Source organism: Helicoverpa zea, chromosome 2 (genome assembly GCF_022581195.2).
Source record: "Helicoverpa zea isolate HzStark_Cry1AcR chromosome 2, ilHelZeax1.1, whole genome shotgun sequence".
Classification (NCBI taxonomy): Eukaryota; Metazoa; Arthropoda; class Insecta; order Lepidoptera; family Noctuidae; genus Helicoverpa; species Helicoverpa zea.
This window is the reverse complement of record NC_061453.1, coordinates 9,311,793-9,324,760: the sequence shown is the minus strand read 5'-3', so window position 1 is coordinate 9,324,760 and position 12,968 is coordinate 9,311,793. Positions and strand designations below refer to the sequence as shown.

Genomic DNA, 12,968 nt, shown 5'->3' with positions numbered 1-12,968 from the left:
ATCTATAATTTAGCAGATAATGCTCTGACTGGTATGTAGTATATACCCAATAATCATCATCATCCCACATGACAATTTTTATATAAAAAGTCTACAAAGGGAAACCCACTCATAAAACACCATTTACTAGATAATCCAGCAGCTTCTCTGAATAAAGACATTAATTGAACACAGGAAACCACAACATAAAATTAGGACAGTGTTGATGATAGCGTGTGAACATAACATGTTGATAAGATAAACTCTGAGTTTTGATAGCACAAATAGATAACAAGGTTGTGTGCTTATAAACAATCAGCTGATGAAGTCCAACACAGCATTTTACATGGAATGAATTGTTCAAAATTTACTTGAACAATCTCTTTAATTTATTTGAAAATATATCCCGTCAACTCAAGCTATATCCATAGAACAAAAGTTCTCATAAGTAGAGAACAGCAAAGAGGTGCGGTCATAAAGAGTATTATAAAGTGAGCAGTTCTCACCCGCTGGACTCTCTCGTGAGTGCAGAGTGCGACGACGGTGTGATGTGTTGCTCGGCCATAGACGACGCTGAGGGACACACGCGGCTGCTTCTGTGGGGCCTGCGCAGGCCGCCCGCGCGCGCTACCTGCCCGGCACCATGCCAGGGCGAGCGCTACGACGCTGTCTCCGCATCCACTGCGCTACGCCACACTGACACACTACCACATCACACCAGTCCACACTCGAATCACAGCGTCTTCTTCGCACTTGCTGATCGAACACTTCTCAACAAGTATCACGAACGACAAATGACACACCGTGAAGCTATCTGGAACAAAAGATGAAATAGGTACACACTCAGCGATCGAACAATGCTGCGTTACATAAACATTTTAACAATTAGCACTACCTGTCACCGATGCAGGCAAATTGATCAAATGAAAAACCCGACACTATTACACTGATAAATAAACGCGATGATTACTAAGAATTTCAAGACTTTTCAGCAACACGTTTTGTAGAAATTATTGTAATGGATGACACATCAAGGACAGGCTACGATTTTCGAGTTATTTTTCAATCCATTCCACACAGCTGGCTGGCTGTCATGTACAGTATTGCCATGCGAAAAATCAAACTTCTACTATTTTTTCTTGGGTAGTAGAATTCTTAATATTCTAAATACAATCTTCTACTATACAATAATTCACTTGCATAACAATTAAACCATTTTTTCACGTGTTATTTTACTTTGTTGTTCGTACTAAAATCGTGCAAACTAGTGAATAATTTATGATCCTAGACTCTAGACAGACAGTTGTTCTTAGGAAAAGAAACGAAATTACAGGTAACCCGTGAAGAATCAATATTTTTTTTTATTACGAACATAGGTGCCCACTAAAAATGTCTGTTTATTATATTAAAGAGCATGTAGCATATAAATAATCATAAGCTGATAACACAAACATTGATAGGTGGCACTACAAGAATTACCGCAATAGTATAGTAAAATGTTTGCAACATTGACCAATAACTGGAAAGATGAAGTGCGAGCGAGTGCGAGAGATAACAACAACAAAGCGAACGAAGGAGACCGACGTTCATATTTAATTTATTTCGGGTATAAAATAAGTACAAAAGTGGCCATGTACATTCAGATAATTATAAAGTTATCGTCTTTCTGTTTATAGGCAATACGATAAAAGCCTTATAATTCAAGGATTTCAAATTAAATCGAAATGCAGCTATTTTTTCCCCTAATTTTATTACTTAGTTAATGTCTTAAAAAAAGAATCTGGCACATACATACATACGTTTACTTAACTAAGTAGGGACATAAGGTTACTTGAAGTATTATGAGACAAAGAAAAAATCGTGGAAGGACTTCAAAACCACCCTTTGCGAAATAAAAATATTGATTACATTTTGTCATGGTCATCTGGGTGGTTAAACCAAACCAAGATCATGTGTATCAATAAAATAGAAGTAACTTTGAAGGTGTTACACGAAATCTTGAACACAACCCCGTTAGTTAATTCCACACGCAAGATTTATTGCACTCAATAGTGCAGTTTTATTGCTATTAAGTTGTTAGGATCGTAGAAACCCTAACAACAAGCAAGGCCAGAGGTACCGATTTATTAGTACGATATGTAGCCATGTTTGTCGAAGCTCGATGACTACGAATCATGAATCTTCTTGATAAACATAAAGACCAATTAATTTAAGGGTAAGTGCTTACCTATTTAAAAATATCAATTATAATAACAGTGTCATTTTTTCTAATATAATCTTGCCACATAACTTTAGATGCGTATTTAATAATGTGATATGCAAAACGACCAAAGCGTCATGATGTGGTCTGTCGTTGCCTTGTTAGTCCAAATCTACATAAATAATTGTTGTGTAATATTTATTTTATATAAACAATGCCCATAATTTGCATAGCTTTATGGTGACTTCCATCGTGTTTTGATTGCTTTATAGGTGAGTGGGTAAGGATGAATATAAGCTATCGGTGTTCCGTAGACGGGGCAAAGGGCCAGGGCAGTGGTGAACGACCGCGCTCGCGGTGTCCGCCGTCCGGTCCGACTGGCGCGGCCGCTCCTCGCTAATATGGAATAAGCTTGAAAATGATTATGTATGTGGAAACCCGATGCAACTATATCGACGTGTCACACATAGTAAACAGGTTCGCTCTTTGTTGTAACGGTAGGTGATTAGAGTCGACGGGATTTTGGTGATTAACCACATTATACCGCTTTACAGTATGTTTGTAAATAAAGACTCAAATCAGGCCCGAATATACTTACTATATTTTATTTGTTATGAGCCCCACCTATACCATAACATGTTTATGGAAGAGAATTGCCGGCAAAAATTTAACGTTTGTAAATAAAGAAAATACTAAGTAATTAATATCAGTACAATAACTACAACTAAGTATGTAACTCTAACCGAGCGAGTGACAAATGCCACTTGTTCAAAATAAACCTGTCTTGAACAGTAGCTATAATTCAATCGCATCTCAAGGAACTTGCTGTGGGAAGAAATAAAACCCTAGGGCCAACCAGGTGCAACCGCCAGGTAGCTAAATATCAATTAATTCCTTTTGAACTTGTAAGCTTTTTCTTCGCACAGGTATACGAACTCCGAGGATGCACTTAACTCGAGATCTTGGTCACGTGAGGCCTTATTATTGAACTGCGCTCGAGTTGACCGTATAATAATAATAAAAAAACTGCAAATCGCCGTCGTCGCCACTCGGCGCAGCAACTAATTTGTTATTCCAACATGACCTTCCTTGACTCTGAACGTTTATCCTCTCCTCGCTAACAAAAACGTTACCGTCTCATTGTCTCAAAACGTAACATCGCGTCCGCACACCTACTGTTATGCCACTGTTTGATTGTTACATTTTGGTTGTATAAATGCGTTGTTAGATACTTGATATTTTTAATTGGTCCAAGCACCTTTGTCAGGATCAGATATCGCTAGGGAGATGGACTTTTCGGCACGAAACACACGGCGGAGATTTTGATTGATTGAATGGTGTTTGATCCTAATATGTGCTTTGGTAGCAGAATGGTAAGGCGTATTTTGCAGTGTATTTGGGCGTCTGTGTAGCGAGGGGCTGGCTACAAGGCCGCGGGTCGACAACCCGGCTGGGCTGCAGCGGCCACGTGCGAAACCAGCTCACCTCGACAACAACGCTAAAGACTATGGACTGGGGAACTGACGACTGCCCACATTTTGATATCTTGAACAATTTAATATGCTTTTGTTTTCTTATGTCGATTTTAACGCTTGTAGTTGTTAGAGGTCAATTTCGATTTTGAAACAACCGAATGCATATTTCTTTGCTGAATATTTGATTTTGGAAAACTTTTACATCGAATGCCGAATAGACAATAAGACTATGTAAGACCGTGTCAATGAGAACAAAAAACTTAAGTCTGGATAAATAAAAGACAGATGCTTAGCTTTCAAATGGAATACAAACAGAAATCAGCTGTTCTAAACTGAATTAGACCCTCGAGCTCAGGTAGAACATCCGGTTTATTTTTTTGTACAACTGCAAGTGCACCCATGCTTTGTATTGCTCAGAAAACGAAATTTTGCAAATCAGGAGTAAGTGAATTTGGAACTGCAGGCTATATTTCGAAGCTCAATTCGCACAAATTCATTGTTGCATTTAGGTAAACACTGATTTCATACAATTCTGAAATTTTCTACGAATTAGAAGCTTAATAGTAACACTATTTCACACGCTTATCCTTCCAGTAACACTAAAAACTTCACAGAAATAGGTATAATTACTTGATTATTTTGTGCTTTTGTGTGCCAACATATTTTGATAACTGAATTTATGCATCTCAATAGTGAGCAACTGTGCACTATCAATGTACTTTTGAATTAGGGTGCACAGACTGCAGTTGCACCCCTAGGGAGTCAACGACCGGCCCAGTGTCTCCCGCGCCCCCGCGCCCAATCATATGCGACTTCTCTGGGGCCCTGGCGGTTCAACGACCCTTCAACAAACCCCCTGTAAAACCTATAGCGAGCCAGACAGATCAACTCCCGTTCATAAACAATCGATAGTCGGTACAGACACACAGGTATGTACTCACCAAGCTATTAACATGATACACTGACTAGACAATATGTGGTAAGTATCCGATACCGCGATAAAAAGTCATGACATATTTTTCTACGGATATGGAAAAAAGTCCATGTCCAAATGAGGAGACTGCAATTTATATGGTTAGAAGTCCGCCCATGTTTAAAGATTTTTCATTTGTGCGTATACAGAACAGCAAAATGAATGAAGAATTATAAAAATACGTATTAGAAATAGCCTGTAACGATACCGTAAGTGGGCTTAATATGCATATTTGAACTATTTTTGTGCAGACAGTAGGTAGGTACCCACCACCGGTGCACTGGCACAGACAAGAAAGAAATAAAACGGCACCGTTCGCCATGTCGCGTCGCCAAGCGTTCACAACAAGTTTGTGTGAATGTGTGTCGCAAGTTTAGTTACCATCCAGGTCCACATGTATTGCTCTCAACACGTTGATGACACGTTTTAAAACAACGATGTAAAGCACATGAAGCGTAGAGGTATTAATAAAGAAACACGCGAGTTAGAACCGAGACGATACGTACGCGGTAAGCGGTGACTGCCATACCATGCGCGACTGAAATAAACTGCGCTCAATGAAATCGATTTGTGCATAATACACTTCTTTTACAAGCCGTTCTTTTAGCTATTACAGCAGATACATTAATTTTTCATTGTTATGGGCACCGCATAAACAAGAGAAGAGGAACAAGTTCAACTTGTCACGAGTCACGAAATACACTACCTATTTGACCTAATTACCTCGTACTTATGAAATGCAACCGCAGCAGAAAGAATGCAGTGCAGATTTGAAATAAAACAGAAAAGTTGGGTTCTAACATAAACTAAACCAGTTTAATGCATGATGCTGGTATCAATTGGTCCGTGGGGAGATAGGGTATTTGCAACTCACAACGAATATGATTGAGCTAATTCAGTTCATTTTATGAGTTACTGTGAATGATTGTGATTGTCAGCTTTTCCCAAATATTGAGGCTCTTTATAATAACCATCAGCTGTGGATAAAGATTAAAAGCTAGATAAGAAAACATAAGAATACATATAATTAAATAAATCTTCCACATTGCGCATTTTGATTTCGTTCCACAAGAGTTCTTCTGAAAAGCTATAAATATCGCTTTCTGTTCGATACGAGAGGAGAAAGCTATGGTGTTGCAACCGTGTCGGCCGACGTGTAGCCAAAAGGTTTCGTGACGACAATCTGTGCCTCTTGCATAATTTTTCCGCGTTCACCACGATCACGATCAACCACTGCGCAGCTTAACATCGATTGTAAAAGATTTCTCCTGCATTCGGAAAAGTGAACATCTGCTCTCCGTGTTCTTTCTAAAATACAATGATGTCGTTGTTTCAGGAAAAGCTGCGAGGACGATATATTTCAAAGAATTCGTTTGTTTACGTACAATCTCACGTACGTACCCAGGCATGTTTTTGAACACATTTTTTAAAAAGAGTTAATGAGGACATATGAATAAAGTGTGTCAGCGAAAAGAATAAGTTCAAGTCTACGGTCGTTTACGCAACGCGCGCAAGTAGGCCAATATTGTATCTGTTTCTGCAGGCTTAATACCTTACTACTTGCGAAACGATGTAACGTAACGAAGCATGGGCGACGGGATTTTACTGTTGCTTGTTTTGTCCATTGCAAATGGGACGCCAAGAAGTTTATTTTTTGCTGCTAAGTTTGTTTCAGCTTTCTTGGTTCTTATCCAGCTTTCACATCACACGGTCGCGATACTGAGTACGAAAACTCTTAAATCATTTTTATTTTCTAGATAGCCACAAAATCAAAAGGATTAAGGACTTTTATTTAGGAACCCGAAAATCCTGTGGCGTTCAAATATTTAAAAGTTTGCTGAAAATTCTTCAGTAATGTAATAATTATGGTCCCAGAAACCTGACGCTCAGGGCAACAGGTGGGTAAATAATAATTGTTGGAACTACTGGAGTTAAGGTTTTTCCTTGAGGTAGTACGTCATTACATACAAAGAGGGTGTTTTGTTACATGCTGGTATAGAATGCGGACGTATTCCTGCATGTCGGATGTCATGTCAGTGTCGGACAAGTGCTATGTGCCAGTGTGCCTATTTCTGTAGCGGTGTGATGTTACGCAAGCATCGCCACGTGCTGCGTACACACAACAAACCAATGAACTGTGGCAATAACGTAAATGCTGAGCATTTCATAGCTAACATTTTGATGTAACAAGCGCTATTATTATAAATGCTCTGAGTAATATTGTCTTTTAGGAAGGACACAGCCGTTGAAAACGTATCAATATATGCAAAAATAGATTTAGTTATCCACACGGAGTTGAACAGATATGGCAAAAACTACATCAGATATAAAAATGTTAGCTTTGTTCTTGCTAGCAAGCGATGCGGGAGGGATGTCCAACGCTCGTTTGAAATCAGCACACAGACTCTTATCAAATATACGGACAGACCGGCAGTGAAGAAACATTAGTGACACGATTAACAGAGCAAACTCACGTAGCTACAGAAATAGTTTGAAATGTCGCAAGTGTTCAAGATATGACACAGCACACAGTGCTTGCGGTTAGTGCTAATGTTGTTTGTCCAAGGCACCGAGGCGCTTCTGCAGCACGATCATCAATAGTCCATTATGTATTAACCACTAAGTCAAACAAGTGTTATGCGTTATAACCTTGCCCTCATTTACACGTTATCGATTGTTTAACAGAATACTAATTCCTAAATCAATTTAAAAGTTGTTGTTGTTGTTGCTGCTATTAGTCCACGTTCGCGTAAATTAGTAGCATGTAGGTATTGACCAGTTTTAGAGACAGCGATAAATTCGTATTATGTTTGATGCTCCTGTGGGTGCCTTAGCTTGCCTGCAAAAAATAACGTGACACACCTTCTAGGTATTGTATTCTTTATTGCTGGTATGATCCAGTTTTAATATTATGTACTCAGAATTGCTTCTATCTGATTTTTTTGCGCAATCGGTGATTTTGTTTTGAAATGACAGATAGGTATTGACTGAAATAGTTATAATTATATTGGTGAAATAGTAAACGTACAAACAAAAAAAATATATATTCATGCACACTAAAGATACGGAATGTGCATGAACGATAAACAGCCTCAAATCTTAAGTAGGTATATTCGATACCAATGTCAGTGGGTTAGGCGTTCATCATATCAGAGGTTAATTTTAAAGAAAGAATATTATGCATAAGCGGTTGGCATTGCAGTGAGCATTGTATGTAGGTAATGAGAGGTGTCGGGCGAGCCACGTCCGGACCGCCCCGCCGCACAGTGGATCCAAATTGAAAAATAGTGGACATAGGCAACAAAGTTCCAATGTCGATTCGATATTTTTTTATGTGATTCTTCATGATATTCCAGACAACTTTTACTCTTGTGAAATTTCTTCTAAAGTTGATCGTTTGTCTGAAAAAAAATAAATTAGATTTTTTTGTATGGAGCGAATCACGTTTATTTTTTTTTCTTCAATTGTACGAATATGTTAGGTCTGTGGCGTGAGTATATGATACCTAGGGTCATTCTCTATCCAAGAAAAAATATATCAGCTTCGGCCATCTGCAGCCGCGCGAGTAATCATTCGGTAAAAAAAATATATTTTCTACGACGTTTTTTGCCTTTTAAGATCAATTCAAAGTATATTTTCCGTCTCACTTGGCTGTTTTCACCTTATTTTTGGTTAAATATATAGTTTTAATGGCATATAGGTACTCACAACTAGTAATTCTAGCAGAGGTTTTGTTATTATTGCATGTTATCGGTGGCACCTGGATTGTGATTGATGACTCATTTGTTTGTGCGCTCGTCTAAGCGCATAACTAATTAGTCATCGAAAAATGCTCGTCTCTGATTGGCTGTAATTTTTTTTACTACCTGCTACCTGTAAAATAAATATTATTTGTCAAATATAGGTGAAATAGTTTGAGTTTTTATGGGCAAGACGTTGATAATCATTATCTACATAATCTAGCGTATAGTATAAGTTATCGTACGTATGATCGAAAGAAAATTGTGAAATTATTGTAGCCCTGAAAAGGGCTGTTTGTCATACCAGCTCCGATGGGCTTTTGTGGGAACAGTCCAGAGCCAGATCACTTTATTTCTTATTCCAGAAGTGGGTCCGGCAAATTTTCGGACTCTGCTAGGAGGCATTCTTCTTCCTCCATAATCTCGCTATCACAGGAAGGCTCGGTAGTCTGTAACAACTGAATTGCTTCAGGCAACAACTCACCATGAACCTGTTTCGTTATTTTAGGCCTTATGTAGGATTTGTCCTTATGTAGGACGATGCTTATCATGACTACTGATGAATCACCGAACCCTGTGGCTGTGTTTGACGTTTTCTGTTTATAGTTACTCTGCGACGAAGAACCATCAAGCCCCCATTTCCAGGTCAACTGAATTCTTCATTTTGAGACCTATCAACAGAATTCACATCTAGTAAAATCCTCTCCACAGTGTGGTCCAATAGCGCTTGCAATTTAATTTGAGCTCCTTTTTCGGTAATCTCCATACTCTCTTGTGGTGGATAACATCTTTTCTTGGCATTTACTAGCTTTGGATAAGATGGAAAGGCAGCACAGTTTTCTTCTTTCAGAAATTTTCGAAGAGCTAAGTACTTCCATCTCGAGAGCGCAAGTGAGGTATAAAGAGCTAAGCACTTATCTTCAGAGACGGTACTTAGGCTCTGCTTTTTGAATAGTCGCTCGTGTACTTGGGATAGCGTTTCTGGATTACTGGAAAGGTATTCGACTACTTTTGCCAGATTCGTTTTGCCGTTGTTTTCTTTTGTTAAGTACCAGTGCTGCAACTCTTCCTCTGAATTTTCTTCTACTATGGAAGTAGAACGTCTTTTTTTTTGCTTATTACTTAAGTCTTCGAACGGTTTTCTGTGCTCCTTTTCTGTAGATGTTCCCGCTTCCGTAGTACATACCGCAAGATTAGGAACATGGGAATTCACATCCACTGGCTCAGATAAGTCTGTGTCCGAAAAGCCCAACTCACTTCTCAGGTCAACACTGTCACAAACAGGCCAGTTGATATTTTTTTTCCAACCAATTGCGATTATTTATACGATTCATAAAAGTTTTTTGGCTTCTACTTGACTCTATCCACTTTTTATTTAGACTTACACAAAAAAGTCGACAGAACTCCTTGATTAGGTTTTTGTCTTCTTCAGAAACTGTGGTATTCAAAACAGAAATTATACTTTCATATAGAAACATATAATTTTTCAGATCACCACCACTTCTTAATTTCACAAAAAGATCTAGGTTGATACAAAATCCAGCCATAGTTCCAATGTAAATATTAAAATAAAAGTATTTCACCGTGTTCACAAATAAGCGACAAGAGCGATACTAGAGGGACATAGTAAATGTCTTTGTATTTATAGTCAGTGTTAATTACTCAAGTAGTGAACATATTAACATGACTAGCAGGTAGTAAAAAAAATACAGCCAATCAGAGACGAGCATTTTTCGATGACTAATTAGTTATGCGCTTATACGAGCGCACAAACAAATGAGTCATCAATCACAATCCAGGTGCCACCGATAACATGCAATAATAACAAAACCTCTGCTAGAATTACTAGTTGTGAGTACCTATGTGCCATTAAAACTATATATTTAACCAAAAATAAGGTGAAAACAGCCAAGTGAGACAGAAAATATACTTTGAATTGATCTTAAAAGGCAAAAAACGTTATAGAAAATATTATTTTTTTACCGAATGATTACTCGCGCGGCTGCAGATGGCCGGAGCTGATATATTTTTTCTTGGATAGAGAATGACCCTAGGTATCATATACTTACGCCACAGACCTAACATATTCGTACAATTGAAGAAAAAAAAATAAACGTGATTCGCTCCATACAAAAAAATCTAATTTATTTTTTTTCAGACAAACGATCAACTTTAGAAGAAATTTCACAAGAGTAAAAGTTGTCTGGAATATCATGAAGAATCACATAAAAAAATATCGAATCGATATTGGAACTTTGTTGCCTATGTCCACTATTTTTCAATTTGGATCCACTGTGCGCCGCCGCCGCCGGATCGATACAGACGCGGCTGCCACCGCCACTGCCCTGCCACCTCGTACCCTTGCCAATTCACCAGACCCAGACACCGGAATATATCATACAATACGGATATTAACTAGCAACTGGTTTATACACAACATTAATATAACCATCTGGCAATATTAATCCTATATCATTTGAATGGGGTCAAAATAATGACTTTCTAAATAATTACATGAAATGGCGTACCCTTAAATTTTGAAGAAAAAGAATACCCTTAAATACTGCCAAAATATCGCGGTAGTAATACACGAAATCTTAGACTTCTAGAGCAACTTTTCAGCAGACTTATATACGTAAATAAGTAGGTACATATGTACGTGGTTTATTTTATTGAATAACTTGCACTTTTATCTTGTGTTTTGGAAGTGGGATTTTTTGTTAAGTTTATTAACTTATCATTTGCTTACTTTGATAGGACAATAATGTTTGCGGTCAGGTCGTCGAAATAAATGCTATTACGATTAAAAAAATATTTAGAACCTTTTCATCTGGTGTTTTGTTGCTCAAACTGGCACGGTCAGTGCACTTGCACGTAGGTAAACCACTTTCCGAATATACTAAATGATGGCATAAAATTAAACCAAAATGAAGCTGAAGAAAAACTGTGGTTCACGTGGACACACAAGCAGTTGCAACATGGCGTTGGCTATTTATATACCTTTGTAAATTCGGTCCACACTCAGCCGATGTAAACAAAATGGCTGCACCGCTGACGATAAGTTATCGCTTCGTTTAATGTGTCGAGATACGTCGGCAGGCGTAACGTAAATGGGAAGTGGGCGACTGGCGAAATACGTCTTGCCATTGCCAGTACCAACCAATGTTTATTAAATTTGCTTTACCCGCGTTCACGGTAAACTCCAAGTACCCCACAAGTTACGCAAAAATAAATAATGTCTTTGTTACGCGTCGGGCCTTAAAAACGCGTTACGGACATAGGTGGCGGGTAGCAAGATAAAACAAGGACCACGGTTGAAGGTTGCGATGACAATAAAATTATTGCACTTTTACAGAATAACATTGTTTTTTTAGTTAATAGAAAATATAGCTTAAATGCCTCTTTCATAGGACATTTAATAGATAGGTGTTACAAAAATACACAAAGCTGAAAGATGGTTAAGTGTCCCCCTAACTAGTCAATTGACATAATGACACCATTATAATTACAATAGGTAAGTAGGTAATAAAACTGGTTAGGTCCCATTCGCAATAGAGTTAATACACTCTTGTTTCACAATACTTTTGTGTATTTTTGTAACATGTACCCCTTCGCCCTACACTTATTATACTATATGCCTCTGAAAAAACAAAATTCAAATGTACTGTTAACAGTACAGAATGTGTATACACAAAAGATACTAATATGATTTTTTAATCTATCCTAGTGCTTCTTTTAGGAATGGGCGTCTTTAATTGGAGGGTGGGCATTTTCGGATTTTCTTTTTTTGATCAAATCAAAGCAGCCTAATCAAAATAGACCATTTTGACTTTAAAGTTGGTGTAAATAATTTAATAATCATCATCTTTGAGAGTAGTTCCTCAAAACTTTGGATTATTATATTCTTGCCTGCCACTTCAAGGAAATCTTAAGTGTGACAATTTTTGCAGCCATTCTGTCAACTGTCCATGGACCTCTTACTGAATTGTCCAGGAGCCCATCATCAGTAAAAAAGGAGACCCTTTTTTCATTGCCTGGGGCCTCCAAGAAGGAAAAAAATAGCAATCTAATGAGTTTCAAGCAAAAATGTTTGCTAAATATGTATGGCTGCTTAGCATCAGAATACATCATAAAAATGTGGCATGCTAGAAATTCATACAAATGATGCGCATTTAACTTTTTGCTTTCCTCTTCCAGAAAAGTACATTTTGAGTAACCTATATTTCGTCAAGATACGAGAGAAGGTTCCAACGGAATCTGGGTGAGACCGCAGGGAAACAGCCAGTGTTCTACAAGGTGTAGATAATGTTGGCAAAGATTGTTTCTCATATGGCATTATGCCATATTTCTTCTATTGACAACAGTTTGCATAGTTGTTGCTACATGGATACTCCAAAAAAACATGCTTTGTATAGTCTACCTAGATGCAGTGTTATTTTTTAAGTAGGTAATTAGTAAATTCTTTTACACACATTTATGAGTTGGTCACAAGTTCTACATTACACATTTATTTACAAAATAGCACATAATTCGTTTAAATTATTCTTTGGTCAATACAGTTGTTTTTAATTGTTGATGTTGATTGTAATTCAGTTCTGCAG

At 37.8% G+C, this 12,968-nt stretch overlaps 1 protein-coding gene across 4 annotated transcripts in view; it reads right to left on the bottom strand.

The window, feature by feature from the left end:
* LOC124645251 (E3 ubiquitin-protein ligase TRIP12) overlaps positions 1–12,968 on the bottom strand; it is a 36,471-nt gene that overhangs the window by 22,343 nt on the left and 1,160 nt on the right. For 3 of the 4 annotated variants that reach the window (XM_047185045.1, XM_047185059.1, XM_047185066.1), the window contains exon 2: positions 486–793. In XM_047185045.1, coding sequence (XP_047041001.1) covers positions 486–544 — 59 coding nt within the window. In that variant the 5' untranslated portion in view covers positions 545–793. Of the gene's footprint in view, positions 1–485; positions 794–874; positions 1,075–12,968 lie in introns of those variants that run through there. The other variant, XM_047185051.1, reaches the window with a different exon arrangement.